The 15,240-nt window shown below is 43.0% G+C and overlaps 1 protein-coding gene across 1 annotated transcript; it reads left to right on the forward strand.

The window, feature by feature from the left end:
- Positions 1–1,830: 1,830 nt before the first annotated feature.
- ccdc17 (coiled-coil domain containing 17) lies at positions 1,831–12,631 on the forward strand. The gene is made up of 13 exons (XM_029749336.1): positions 1,831–2,198; positions 2,265–2,399; positions 2,527–2,731; positions 3,623–3,767; positions 5,411–5,518; positions 5,797–5,933; positions 6,164–6,286; positions 6,483–6,691; positions 6,787–6,863; positions 7,129–7,344; positions 10,032–10,254; positions 10,503–10,613; positions 12,324–12,631. Exons 1-13 carry the CDS (start codon positions 2,010–2,012, stop codon positions 12,468–12,470), a joined length of 2,025 nt encoding a protein of 674 aa, XP_029605196.1. The 5' UTR covers positions 1,831–2,009; the 3' UTR covers positions 12,471–12,631.
- Positions 12,632–15,240: the final 2,609 nt, after the last annotated feature.

A 15,240-nucleotide genomic window follows, 5' to 3' on the forward strand; every position in this document is an offset into this window, starting at 1 on the left:
ATTACCTCAACTAACCAGTGCACCCGCATCATTGAGTCTGTAACCACCTGTGCATAATCCCGCTATTGTTATTTTACTGCTGCTCTTGAATTACTTGTTACTTTTATTTCTTATTCTCACTCATTTTTTTTAAACTCCATTGTTGGTTAGGGGCTCGTAAGTAAGCATTTCACTGTAAAGTCTACACCTGTTGTATTCGGCGCATGTGACTAATAAAATTAGATTTTGATTTGACATTCCTTATATTAAGCAAACCAGACGCCACAATTTTCTTGTTTTTAATTTACGGATAGCCAGGCCAGATCATTGGCAGAATGGATGACCAGGGATTTTCTCTTGATAAGTGTGTGAATTTGACCACTTTCCTGTCCTGCTAAGCATTTGAAATGTAACCAGAATTTTTGGTGTCAGGGAAAATGTATGGAGTAAAAAGTTGTCAAATACAAATTACAGATACACCAGAAAACTACTTAAGTAGTACTTCAAAGTATTTTTACTTAAGTACTTTACATCACTGGGCCCAGGAGGCAGCCCTGTTCCAAAACGAATGCAATCAACATTCACCCTGTGCAAAACTGTCTGTGTTTTCTAGTTGAAGAGGAACAGGTTTGGCCAGAATGGTGTTCACCTAAAGCCTCTTCTCAAGGGCCTGCCCCTGCTGTTGTCCTTGAGAAACCCTTTAGAGCCTGAATTAGAAGAGGTCACAGAGACCGAGAGCATCAGTAGCAGCCAGACATCAGATGACGACGCAGACACCTAACGTGGCTTTACACCCTTCCTCACGACACGGTGCCTTGCTCAACTGCACTCTTCTTGCTCATTCACAAGAGACTGGTCATACAGACACTGGTGTGGCAGAGGGTTCAGAGGTGACACCTTCCTGAGGGCTTTTCTTTCTTTCTGCTTTTTCTTTTCTTTCTTTCGATACGTTTTTGTCTTTTCCCAGGAGCTAAAATGTCAATTGAATCATTATATTTCTCGTAAGTGGTAGAAAAACTGTAATTTCCAGTAATGGACCAACATTTTATTTTAATACCATACTGATTTGAATGTAGCCAGTTACGGCATAAACAATAAAACAAAGTTCAGAAGTAATGTCAGTTCCATGATTAAGTCACACTTAATGTTGGTTCTCATCATAGCCGTTGTCTTTTTAATTTTCAGACATGCAAAATTAAAGTTCTTTGGTTGATATACTGTAAACTTAGTCCCCCAAATCCTCTTACTGCTTGTATTAAGATACAACTTGTTTGCTTTCTTAAATGAGGTACTGCTGTTGTAAAATGTATGCATTTACAGTACAAGATTTTGAAATTGAAACACTTTTCCTGGCTGGTAGAATGTTTAGACCACAAACATAAGGCTTTGTTTTTTGTTTTATTTTCGAATTTGGTACCGTTTTGTAAAACATGAATTTATTTTGTTTGGATATTGTTCTTGCAGCCTTTATTCAAGGTGGATTGTAAAAAATATAAAATGTGAGTTTTGAAAGATTTCAGATTATTTTGATAACATTATTTACAGATTTGGCGTCATGTACTGTACGAGAAAGAAACTACTGCATCTTGGAAAAAGAAAATTGCAATAAATATTTTGCATCAGATTGCCAAACAGTTGTCTGCTTCTCTGTATAAAATAATCAATCATACAGAAGTGATATGTTTAGTACTAGACTTATCCAGTGACACCTGTAAAAGCAATTTGCGTAGTCAAAGATTATAGAGCCGATTTGAGAATTCCATGTTGTGGCCCTCCGTCCTCCACTCCCTCACAACACAGTCGTCGACATGGTGACAGTAACCAACAAACAGGGAAATCACCAGAAGCATATCCAGTCCTGTCACGCACATGAGAAAAGTAACCGCATACCTATGTTTACTTGGGGGGGGTAAATAGTCTAATGATTATCGTTTAGCTCATTTAGGAGTACATTTAATTTTTCACTCTTGGGACATGTGGTGTTTGCCTTTTGTTGTTACCCTGCGAACTTGACTAAAACGGACGCAGTGATGGAGTCATTGGGAGAGTTCCGTTGTCGGGAGTGTAGTATGGCATTCCGCACCCTTGGACTTCTGGAGAAACATAAAGCATTATTCTGTATCGGGAGCAGCATTGGAGACCCTATGGTGCTGAGACAAGAGCAGCCTGAGCGAAAGGGACTCTATCCAAAGCCGGCACGCACCCCTGATCTTATAAGGGTAAGTGTGTTAGCTGTTATAGTGGCTCTTGTAGTGTGTCTGTCTAACATTGATTGTTCCTGGTAGCTGAGAGAGCAGCGGGGTATGCACCTGCGGAATATGCAGGGGAGGACCAATGACACAGAACGGAGAGCTGGGAAAGAAGATAACCTACGGGGCAGTGTGTCAGAGAGCCTAGCCTTGAGGAACCTTACTAATGAGGTGCCTACCAACACTTAATCTGAACCATCTAGACATGCAATATAACCTACAGCCACCTTTGTAGTCCCTTTAAGATGACGTAATATAAATTAACAGACACAGACAAATGTCATGCTTGAAATTATAGTTTCACAAGCTGAGGATGTCGATTGAGGGGAGTATGCCCAACCTGCCGAAATGGCCTACTGAGACCGAGGGTCTGGAGGACCAGGTCCAGGTGTTGGGGAGAAAGTGTGCCCACAGGGAGAGGCTGAAAGAGATGGCAGAGCAGCACAACCAGCAGTTGGCAGAGATACAGACCCACAACCACCTCCTGGAGCAACAGAGAGAGGGTAAGGGGCCATAGAGATCCTCCAACACAAAGAGATATGGAGGAATGAATCTTACAGTTTTTCATTTAGAAAGGTTAAATTGGCTAATGTAATCAAGTACATGTAATCTGATTACAGATACAATAGAAAAACTAGATTACTGCCTCCCGAGTGGCGTAGCCAGTCTAAGGCACTGCATCGCAGTGCTAGAGGCGTCACTACAGACCTAGGTACGATCCAACTGGCTGTGATTGGGAGTCCCATAGGGCGGCGCACAATTGTCCGGGTTAAGGGAGGGTTTGGCCGGGGGGCTTTACTTGGCTCATCGCGCTCTAGCGACTCCTTGTGCTGGGCCGGGCGCCTGCAGGCTGACCGCGGTGGTCAGGTGAACGGTGTTCCACACATTGGTGCAGCTGGCTTCCGGGTTAAGCGGGCGGGTGTTAAGAAGCACGGTTTGGCCGGTCATGTTTCGGAGGACGCATGACACGACCTTTGCCTCTCGAGCCCGTTGGGGAGTTGCAGCGATGAGACAAGATCGAAATTGGGGAGACAAAAGGGGTAAAAAAAATTAATAAAAAAGAGATTACTTCTTGTATCACTTTTTTATTCAGAAAGGATATTTGCAACAACAAAAAAATACATGATACCTTTCTGTTTTCTCAATGACATTCAAGTTAAGTTAATTCCACCTGAGAGAGTCTGACCACAAGTCAGAGACCACTATCATGACACACACCAAATGTGCTTGATTGTTAATTTTTGTGTTTTTCTTAAGGGGAAAGTAATCCAAAAGTAACAAAGTTTTCAGATGAAGTAACTGAGTTTGGGTAATCCCAAAATTAAGTTACTGATTAGAAATTTGGACAGGTAACTAGTAACTGTAATGGATTACATTTAGTATGTGTATGTCAGACATTGCATGGCAGCTTGGGGCCCTGGCAGGGCAGGGCAGCACGGCCCACCTGGAGACTTTGCTGCTGGAGCTGAGGGATCGGGAGGAGAGAAACGAAGAAGCTCTACAGCAGCTCAAAGACCACATCACTACCCTGCAGCCTGGGTGAGTCCACTAGACGGCAGCAAATGACCATCTCACACACTCACAGTACATACTGTACAGTTGAAGTCAGAAGTTTACATAAACTGAGTTAAAATGTATTTGGCTAAAGTGTTTCACAATTCCTGACTTTTAATCCTAGTAAAAATGACTTGTCTTAGGTCAGTTAGGATCACCACTTTATTTTAAGAATTTGAAATGTCAGAATAATAGTAGAGAGAATGATTTATTTCAGCTTTTATTTCTTTCATCACATTCCCAGTGGGTCATAAGTTTACATACACACAATTAGTATTTGGTAGCATTGCCTTTAAATTCTTTAACTTGGGTCAAACGTTTTGGGTAGCCTTCCACAATCTTCCCACAATAAATTGGGTGAATTTTGGCCTCCTTGCTCGCAAACGCTTTTTTAGTTCTGCCCACAAATTGTCTATAGGATTGAGGTCAGGGCTTTATGATGGCCACTCCAATACCTTGACTTTGTTGTCCTTTAGTCGTTTTGCCATAACTTTGGAAGTATCCTTGGGGTCATTGTCCATTTGGAAGACCCATTTGCGACCAAGCTTTAACTTCCTGACTGATGTCTTGAGATGTTGCTTCAAATGCTTATAATTTTCCATGCTCATGATGCCATCTATTTTGTGAAGTGCACCAGTCCCTCCTGCAGTAAAGCACCCCCACAACATGATGCTGCCACCCCCGTGCTTCACGGTTGGGATGGTGTTCTTCAGCTTGCAAGCTTCCCCCTTTTTCCTCCAAACATAATGATGGTCATTATGGCCAAACAGTTCTATTTTTGTTTCATCAGACCACAGGACATTTCTCCAAAAAGTACGATCTTTGTCCCCATGTGCAGTTGCAAACCGTAGTCTGGCTTTTTTATGGTGGCTTTGGAGCAGTGGCTTCTTCCTTGCTGAGCGGCCTTTCATGTTATGTCGATATAGAACTCGTTTTACTGTGGATATAGATACTTTTGTACCTGTTTCCTTCAGCATCTTCACAAGGTCCTTTGCTGTTGTTCTGGGATTGATTTGTACTTTTCGCACCAAAGTACGTTCATCTCTAGGAGACAGAACGTGTCTCCTTCCCGAGTGGTACGACGGCTGCGTGGTCCCATGGTGTTTATACTTGCGTACTATTGTTTGTACAGATGAACATGCTACCTCAGGCGTTTGGAAATTGCTCCCAAGGATGAACCAGACATGTGGAGGTCTACAAAAAAAATTCTTGGCTGATTTCTTTTCATTTTCCCATGATGTCAAGCAAAGGGCACTGAGTTTGAAGGTAGGCCTTGAAATACATCCACAGGTACACTATCAGAAGATTCTAAAGCCATGACATCATTTTCTGGAACTTTCCAAGCTGTTTAAAGGCACAGTAAACTTCTGACCCACCGGAATTGTGATACAGTGAATTATAAGTGAAATAATCTGTCTGTAAATAATTGTTGGAAAAAGTACTTGTGTCATGCACAAAGTAGATGAGTTTGTTAACAAGAAATTTGTGGAGTGGCTGAAAAACGGGTATGTAAACTTCCGACTTCAACTGTAAGTGATGAGTTATAACAAGTTATAAATAGACATGGTTATAAACTAGAATAAAAAAAGGAACATACAAACAAAGATGTTCTTCTGTGCTTTTCATAGGGTCAAAGAGGTCACGTTTGACTCACCCAAACCTGACCACAGGAAGGGACATAATGTCAACTTTGACCTAATATCCTCTGTGGATGGACCCCTCTCCACCCAAATAAGGTAAGTAATATTTGTATGTCTTAGTGTAGCTACACCTCATAGAACAAAAAGTACACATTATTATTAGCACCATTGTTGGTGATATTAGAAGCTGTAATCATAGAGCAAGTAAGTAGCTGTCAGGTCATTATTCAAATAGAAAATGTGTTCTCAATGACTTACCTGGTTAAATAGTTGCTGTAGTGTTAGTAGTGTTAGTAGTAGCAATGTACGTTATTACTATCCTGCAACATATCTGTATCTATGTCTGTGTTTGACTGTGTCTGTTGGTGTGACAGAGCTCTGAGGCTGGACTACATGCAGTCAGGTGGTTCTGATCCGGCTGTCCTGGCCCAGATGCATGACATGCAGGCAGAGGCCCACACTCTGGAGCAACAGGCCCAATCTGGGGCTGACAACAATGGCAGGAGGAAGAGTGAGTGTCAATCCTGCATGGTCCTTCATTGGGGTATGGAGGATGTCACATTTGGTGCCACCTTGAGTGATTTGTTTCTATTGTGCATGTTTATGTCTGTGCTTGCACCTATTTGTCTTTCTGTTGTCTTTAAGAGACAAGGAACTGTATACTGTTTGTTTTTTAAAGAAAAAAGTACTTAACTTTGATGCCTCTCTAACCACCCCTTCTCTCCCACTCTCTCTGCCCAGGGATGAAGCCTCCTCAGCAGGCTGGGAACTCAGAGGTCCTGGCTGTGGAGCAAGAGAACCAGAGACTGGAGGAAGAGATCTTCAGAATCCAGTTGGCCAGAGACAAACACCGTCGGGAAGACGGTGGGTTGTCATCTCCATCTCATCTCTGTGATTAACATGCACATAATTATATAGACAAGCAACATTGCTGATAAACAATGGCAGTCAGGAGTAACCACATTCACAGTGACTACTATGGGATGTGTAGAATTAGAATCCATTCCAATGCTTCTAGAATCATTCTAATTCGATGGGATTCTATATTCCTCTGATCCAGTTGCAGTGGGGTCTGAGCTCCATCAGATCCAGAGAGAGCACACCCACTACATGGCCAGCATTCAGGCTGAGCTCGAGAGCCTTCACAGGGAAGTAGAGCGAGCCAGAGAGGGCCCTAGGGACAGGAGGCTGCCCCCACCCCCTCCACCTCTGTTCCCTGCCCCACCAGCCATGCATCCCCTTGCCCAGATATATTCCCCTCCAGCCCTGGTAAAGCTATGATGTTAATATTGCTGTCTATATATCTGGTTTTCTCTGACGACATTAGGCCCATATAGTATATCCCCCATATGTTCTTGTTGCAGACCCAGCCCAGGCCCCATTCCTCGCTCAAGGAAAGGCATGTACTCGACTCCCTTGGGCCTGCGCCCTATGACCCTGCGTGAGTCCATTATGACTAGCACATCTATGTTGGCTATTTCAGTTTTCTATATGATTAAAATTAAACATGACCTTCACATACATTATTAGAGACACATTTATGTAACTAACTCAGATGTACATTTACATTTACATTTTAGTCATTTAGCAGACGCTCTTATCCAGAGCGATAAGAACACCATGCTCTACCAACTGAGCTACAGGGAAGGCTAGATGTGCAGGTATGAAATACCTCTAAACTACTCTAAATCCTTTTTGATTTGCAGGGCTGGTTTTGCTGTCTTTTATGACTTGATGCTTGGGGTAGATGCCATGCTGGGGGTTCTGCGTCCGGTGGCTGGTCTCTACTCTGGAGGCCAGGAGGTGGGGCGGCCTACCCCATTGCCCCCTACACAGTGCCAGCCTGGAGGGGGTCAGCCCTACAGCCAAACTGTGCCCCCTGGGAACTATGCCCTCCTGGCAGTCAAACAGCCTATGCCCAGGTAAGCAATGCACCCGGATAAGAAAAAGTACCTGTGAAACTCGTCCATAGCATGTTGGCTGGAGTCTATCGGTGACAGCCCACCTTCCCTGAGATCAAAAGGCAATTGTTGCTCACTGAGTGACAGACTTGTCTCGTGCTCTGTTAGCTAAGGTTTCCTTTGAGTTGTGTGTGGTGTTGTTCAGAAGGTTGCATGTTCACTACAACTTGGGGTGGAATGAAAATGCACTCTTTTACATTTGTCTAAGACAAAACTCTGCCTCCCGAGTGGCGCAGAGGTCTAAGGCAGTGCATCGCAGTGCTAGAGGCCAGCCGCAACCGGGAGACCCATGAGGTGGCCCACAAATGGCCTAGCGTCGTCCGGGTTAGGGAAGGGTTTGGTCTGCCAGGATGGCCATGTCCCATCGCGCTCTAGTGACTCCTTGTGGCAGGCCAGGCACATGCATGCTGACTTTGGACACCAGCTGGACGGCGTTTCCTCCAACATATTGGTGTGGCTGGCTTCTGGGTTAAGCGAGCAGTGTGTCAAGAAGCAGTGCGGCTTGGCAGGGCCGTGTTTCAGAGTACGCATGGCTCTCGACCTTCACCTTCCCGAGTCCGTACGGGAGTTGCAGCGATGGGAGAAGACTAACTACCGATTAGATATCATGAAATTGGGAAGAAAAAGGGGTAAAATAAATGTATATAAATATATATATACACACATATATATACAGTGGCAAGAAAATTGGTCCTAAAATTAGATCCGATCTTCATCTAAGTCACAACAACGGACAAACACAGTCTGCTTAAACTAATAACACACAAATTACTGTATTTTTCTTGTCTATATTGAATACATAATTTAAACACTCACAGTGTAGGTTGGAAAAAGCATGTGAACCCTTAGGCTAATGACTTCTCCAAAAGCTAATTGGAGTCAGGAGTCAGCTAACCTGGAGTACAATCATTGGGACGAGATTGGAGATGTTGGTTAGAGCTGCCCTGCCCTATAAAAGACAGTCACAAAATTTGAGTTTGCTATTCACAAGAAGCATTGCCCGCCTCGAACTTTAGAGATCGAAGACCCAAGATTAAGAATTGTGGACTTGCATAAAGCTGGAAAGGATTACAAAAGTATCTCTAAAAGCCTTGATGTTCATCAGTGACCTCAAGAGAGCAGTTCCCACCAGATATCCCAAGAATATTGCTGAACTGAAACAGTTTTGTAAAGAGGAATGGTCCAAAATTCCTCCTCCTGACCTACAGAAAATGTTTGGTTAAGGTTATTGCTGCCAAAGGAGGGTAAACCAGTTACTGAATGAATGTTTCCACTGTGTTCAATAAAGACATGAAAACTTATAATTGTTTGTGTGTTATTAGTTTAAGCAGACTGTGTTTGTCTATTGTTGTGACTCAGATGAAGATCAGATACAATTTGATGACCAATTTATGCAGAAGTCCAGGTAATTCCAAAGGGTTCACATACTTTTTCTTGCCACTATATGTACACACACTACCGTTCAAAAGTTTGGGGTCATTTAGAAATGTCCTCGTTTTTGAAAGAAAAGCAAAAATAAAAAATAGTCCATTAAAATAACATCAAATTGATCAGAAACAGTGTAGACATTGTTAATGTTGTAAATGACTATTTTAGCTGGAAACAGCAGATTTTTTTTATGGAATGTCTACATATTCATATGTCTAGTTTGAGAAACAGATGCCTCAAGTCCTCAACTGGCAGCTTCATTAAATAGTACCTGCAAAACACCAGTCTCAACATCAACAGTGAAGAGGCAACTCTGGGATGCTGGCCTTCAAGGCAGAGTTGCAAAGAAAAAGCCACATCTCAGACTGGTCAATAAAAATACAAGATTAAGATGGGCAAAAGAACACAGACACTGGATAGAGGAACTCTGTCTAGAAGGCCAGCATCCCGGAGTCTCCTCCTCACTGTTGACGTTGAGACTGGTGTTTTGCGGGTACTATTTAACGAAGCTGCCAGTTGAGAACTTGTGAGGTGTCGTTTTTTCTCAAACTAGACACTAATGTACATGTCCTCTTGCTCAGTTGTGCACCGGGGCCTCCCACTCTTTCTATTCTGGTTAGAGCCAGTTTGCGCTGTTCTGTGAAGGGAGTAGTACACAGCATTGTACGAGATCTTCAGTTTCTTGGCAATTTCTCACATGGAATAGCCTTCATTTCTCAGAACAAGAATAGACTGACGAGTTTCAGAAGACAGGTCTATGTTTCTGGCCATTTTGAGCCTGTAATCGAACCCACAAATGCTGATGCTTCAGATGCTCAACTAGTCTAAAGGCCAGTTTTATTTCTTCTTTAAGCAGAAAAACAGTTTTCAGCTGTGCTAACATAATTGCAAAAGGGTTTTCTAATGATCAATTAGCCTTTTAAAATGATAAACTTGGATTAACTAACACAACGTGCCATTGGAACACAGGAGAGATTGTTGCTGATAATGGGCCTCTGTACACCTATGTAGATATTCCATAAAGAAATCATCAGTTTCCAGCTACAATAGTCATTTACAACATTAACAATGTCTACACTGTATTTCTGATCAATTTGATGTTATTTTAAATGGAGAGAAAAAAAAGTGCTTTTCTTTCAAAACAAGGACATTTCTAAGTGACCCCAAACTTTTGAACGGTAGTGTATATAATAATAAAAGACGAAACACTCTACCTTCAGGATGCAGCCGTCTCCCTCCCTGTCTCTGGTGGTTGAGCTTCAAGCTGCCGGAGCTCTGGACACCTACGGTCAGGAGGTCCAGAGGCTGGTGTCCCGGGGCTGGGCACGGCTGGAGCTCTTCGACCAGCACAACCAGGTCCAGAGCGGATACTGGAGAGTGCCAGTACGTGCCCTCCCCGTCCGACCATCCCTCAGTCCAGTCCAGCTCAACTCAGTCCCCCAGGTGAGGGTAGACACCCGTCTGGCTGACTGCTAGTGGTTAGAATGAAGCTGGATTGCATATCCATTATACATAATGATGTCTTAAAAATGACAATATCAGTTGAGGATGACATACATATACCATTTTTTCCAACAAATAAAATACTGTTGTGTTAGGAAGTCATGAGGTGTGAAAGCCACGTGAGATGACACATGATGAAACACACACTAAGGGGTCAGACGTCTAAGTCGTGTGTCTGTGTTCTCTAGGTGGGCAACATGGAGCTGTGTTTACGGGTGGTCAACGCTCGGGACTGGGACGTGCAATCCCTCACTAAGATTGACCCAAGCAACACCAGCCACTATAAGTACCCCTCCATGGTACATTTCATTATGTTCTCCAAAAATCACCCTTCTCTGACCACATCATTGTACTGTTTCAATATGACTCTGTTTGCCAGTTGTGTGGTAACTTACAGTGCCTTCGGAAAGTATTCAGACCCCTTGACTTTTTCCACTTTGTTAGGTTACAGCCATATTGTAAAATGTATGAAAAATATTTTTTCCCCATCTCAATCTGCACACAATACCCCATAATGACAAAGCAAAAACAGGTTTGTAAAAATAAAAAATGGAAATTTCACATTTACATAAGTATTCAGACCCTTTACTCAGTACTTTGTTGAAGCACCTTTGGCAGCGATTACAGCCTAGAGTCTTCGTGGGTATCAGGCGACAAGCTTGGCACACCTGTATTTGGTGAGTTTCTCCCATTCTTCTCTGCAGATCCTCTCAAGCTCTGTCAGATTGGATGGGGAGCATTGCTGCACAGCTATTTTCTGGTCTCTCCAGAGATGTTAGATCGGGTTCAAGTCCAGGCTTTGGCTGGGCCACTCAAGGACATTCAGAGACTTGTCCTGAAGCCACTCCTGCGTTGTCTTGGCTGTGTGTTTAGGGTCGCCCCAGTGTGAGGTCCGGAGCAGGTTTTCATCAAGGATCTCTCTGTACTTTGCACTGTTCATCTTTGCCTCGATCCTGACTAGTCTTCCAGTCCCTGCTGCCACCACGCTTCACCGTAGGGATGATGCCAGGTTTCCTCCAGAAGTGATCCTCCAGAAGTGACACTCAGCATTTAGGCCAAAGAGTTCCATCTTGGTTTCATCACACCAGAGAATCTTGTTTCTAATGGTCTGAGAGTCCTTTAGGTGCCAAGCGGGCTGTCATGTGCCTTTTACTGAGGAGTGGCTTCCGTCTGGCCACTATACCATACAGGCCTGATTGGTGAAGTGCTGCAGAGATGATTGTCCTTCTGGAAGGTTCTCCCATCTCCACAGAGGAACTCTAGAGCTCTGTCAGAGTGACCATCGGGTTCTTGGTCACCACCCCGACCAAGGCCCTTCTCCCCCGATTGCTCAGTTTGGCCGGGTGGACAGCTCTTGGAAGAGTCTTGGTGGTTCCAAACTTCTTCCATTTAAAAATGATGGAGGCCTCTGTGTTCTTGGGGACCTTCAATGCTGCAGACATTTGTTGGTACCCTTCCCCAGATCGGTGCCTCGACACAATCCTGTCTCGGAGCTCTACAGACAATTCCTTCGACCTCATGGCTTGGTTTTTGCTCTGTCATGCACTGTCAACTGTGTGACCTTATATAGACAGGTGTGTGCCTTTCCAAATCATGTCCAATAAATTGAATTCACCACAGGTGGACTCCAATCAAGATGTAGAAACATCTCAAGGATGATCAATGGAAACAGAATGCACCTGATCTCAATTTTGGGTCTCGTAGCAAAGGGTCTAAACACTTATGTGAATAAGGTTTTTATTTGCAAACATTTCTAAAAACCTGTTTTTGCTTTGTCATTTTGGGGTATTGTGCGTAGATTGCTGAGGATTCTTTTTTGTGTAATACATTCTAGAATAAGGCTGTAACGTAACAAAATGTAGAACAAGTCAAGGGGTCTAAATACTTTCCGAAGGCACTGTATGCCTTAAAAAAATGCTGTAGATCCTGACCTGGTGTGTTCAGACCATCATAAAGCTTCAGAGTTTATTATATTGATAGTGGTTATTTTATGTACTCTGTCATTACAGGTGTCCAATATCTCTGCAACTCTTCAAGGAAAAAGACCCCTTTCCATGTCAACATTACAGCCCTCCGCAGCCAATCACTTTCTCTCTCTCCTTCCCTACACTGATCACAAAGACCCTCCCCCCATGGAGGAACCCAATCAGAGATGATTGATGATTTTAGTGCATGGAAATCAGTAAAATAATCAATGTGATTATTTAGGAGAGAGGTGTACATGTATGTTACTTCATTTGACCTTTTCCATTGATTGTTGTAAGTTGTCTGGATGTGTTGTTCATTTACAATGTGCAAATAAAGACACAAAAACCCATGACTCTTTTTTCATTGTTTTCAATGATGGTATTATGACAAAGACAGTTAACATACTTTTGCGTAGTGTATGCGAATTTGGCAATTTCAGCCACACCCGTTGCTGACAGGTGCATAAAATCAAGCACACAGCCATGCAATCCCCACAGAAACATTTGCTTTAGAATGGCCTTACTGAAGAGCTCAATGACTTTCAACATGGCACCGGCATAGGATGCCACCTTGCCAAGTCAGTTTGTCAAATTTCTGCCCCGGTCAATTGTAAGTGCTGTTATTGTGAAGTGGAAACGTCTAGGCTGTGAAGTGGTAGGCCACACAAGCTCAGAACAAGACCGCCAAGTGGTGAAGCGCGTAAAAATCGTCTGTCCTCGGTTTTAATACTCACTACTGAGTTCCAAAGTGCCTCTGGGAGCAATGTCAGCACAAGAACTGTTCGTCTGGAGCTTCATTAAATGGGTTTCCATGGCCGAGCAGCCACACACACACCTAAGATCAACATGTACAAAGCCAAGCTTTGGCTGGAGTGGTGTAAAGCTCGCCGCCATTGGTCTCTGGAGTGATGAATCACCATCTGGCAGTCTGACAGACAAAAGTTTGGTGGAGAAGGAAATATGGTCTGGGGCTGTTTTTCATGGTTCAGGCAAGGCCCCTTAGTTCCAGTGAAGGGAAATAAATGTTAATGCTGCAGCATACAATGACATTACTGGTGGACATTCCTGCAGTCAGCATGCCAATTGCACGCTCCCTCAAAACTTGATAGTGGGGGAAAAAAGTATTTGATCCCCTGCTGATTTTCTACATTTGCCCACTTACAAAGAAATTATCAGTCTATCATTTTAATAGTAGGTTTATTTGAACAGTGATACAAAATGTTTATTCTTTCAGTGAAATACAGAACCATTCCGTATTTTATCTAACGGGTGGCATCCATAAGTCTAAATATTGCTGTTACATTGCACAACCTTCAATGGTGTGTCATAATTATGTAAAATTCTGGCAAATTTATTACAGTCTTTGTTGGGAAGAAAGTCTTCACAGTTCGCAACGAGCCAGGCGGCCCAAACTGCTGCATATACCCTGACTCTGCTTGCACAGAACGCAAGAAAGTGACAATTTCCCTAGTTAAAAGAAATTCATGTTAACAGGCAATATTAACTAAATATGCAGGTTTAAAAATATATACTTGTGTATTGATTTTAAGAAAGGCATTGATGTTTATGGTTAGGTACACATTGGTGCAACGACAGTGCTTTTTTCACAAATGCGCTTGTTAAATCACCTGTTTGGCGAAGTAGGCTGTGACTCAATGAGAAATTAACATGCACCGCATCGATTATATGCAACGCAGGACAAGCTAGATAAACTAGTAATACAGTGCCTTGCGAAAGTATTCGGCCCCCTTGAACTTTTCGACCTTTTGCCACATTTCAGGCTTCAAACATAAAGATATAAAACTGTATTTTTTTGTGAAGAATCAACAACAAGTGGGACACAATTATGAAGTGGAACGACATTTATTGGATATTTCAAACTTTTTTAACAAATAAAAAACTGAAAAATTGGCCGTGCAAAATTATTCAGCCCCTTAAGTTTCAGTGCAGCAAACTCTCTCCAGAAGTTCAGTGAGGATCTCTGAATGATCCAATGTTGACCTAAATGACTAATGATGATAAATAGAATCCACCTGTGTGTAATCAAGTCTCCGTATAAATGCACCTGCTCTGTGATAGTCTCAGAGGTCCAATTAAAGCGCAGAGAGCATCATGAAGAACAAGGAACACACCAGGCAGGTCCGAGATACTGTTGTGGAGAAGTTTAAAGCCGGATTTGGATACAAAAATATTTCCCAAGCTTTAAACATCCCAAGGAGCACTGTGCAAGCGATAATATTGAAATGGAAGGAGTATCAGACCACTGCAAATCTACGAAGACCCGGCCGTCCCTCTAAACTTTCAGCTCATACAAGGAGAAGACTGATCAGAGATGCAGCCAAGAGGCCCATGATCACTCTGGAGGAACTGCAGAGATCTACAGCTGAGGTGGGAGACTCTGTCCATAGGACAACAATCAGTCGTATACTGCACAAATCTGGCCTTTATGGAAGAGTGGCAAGAAGAAAGCCATTTCTTAAAGATATCCATAAAAAGTGTCGTTTAAAGTTTGCCACTAGCCACCTGGGAGACACACCAAACATGTGGAAGAAGGTGCTCTGGTCAGATGAAACCAAAATCGAACTTTTTGGCAACAATGCAAAACGTTATGTTTGGCGTAAAAGCAACACAGCTCATCACCCTGAACACACCATCCCCACTGTCAAACATGGTGGTGGCAGCATCATGGTTTAGGCCTGCTTTTCTTCAGCAGGGGCAGGGAAGATGGTTAAAATTGATGGGAAGATGGATGGAGCCAAATACAGGACCATTCTGGAAGAAAACCTGATGGAGTCTGCAAAAGACCTGAGACTGGGATGGAGATTTGTCTTCCAACAAGACAATGATCCAAAACGTAAAGCAAAATCTACAATGGAATGGTTCAAAAATAAACATATCCAGGTGTTAGAATGGCCAAGTCAAAGTCCAGACCTGAATCCAATCGAGAATCTGTGGAAAG

Source organism: Salmo trutta, chromosome 4 (genome assembly GCF_901001165.1).
Source record: "Salmo trutta chromosome 4, fSalTru1.1, whole genome shotgun sequence".
In the NCBI taxonomy this organism is placed as follows: Eukaryota; Metazoa; Chordata; class Actinopteri; order Salmoniformes; family Salmonidae; genus Salmo; species Salmo trutta.

Coding starts and splice junctions, on each gene's coding strand:
- ccdc17 (XM_029749336.1), top strand. CDS start 2,010: ATGGAGTCATTGGGAGAGTTCCGTTGTCGGGAGTGTAGTATGGCATTC. Junction 5,519..5,796: donor CCCCTCTCCACCCAAATAAG/GTAAGTAATATT, acceptor TTGGTGTGACAG/AGCTCTGAGGCTGGACTACA. Junction 6,692..6,786: donor TATATTCCCCTCCAGCCCTG/GTAAAGCTATGA, acceptor TTCTTGTTGCAG/ACCCAGCCCAGGCCCCATTC.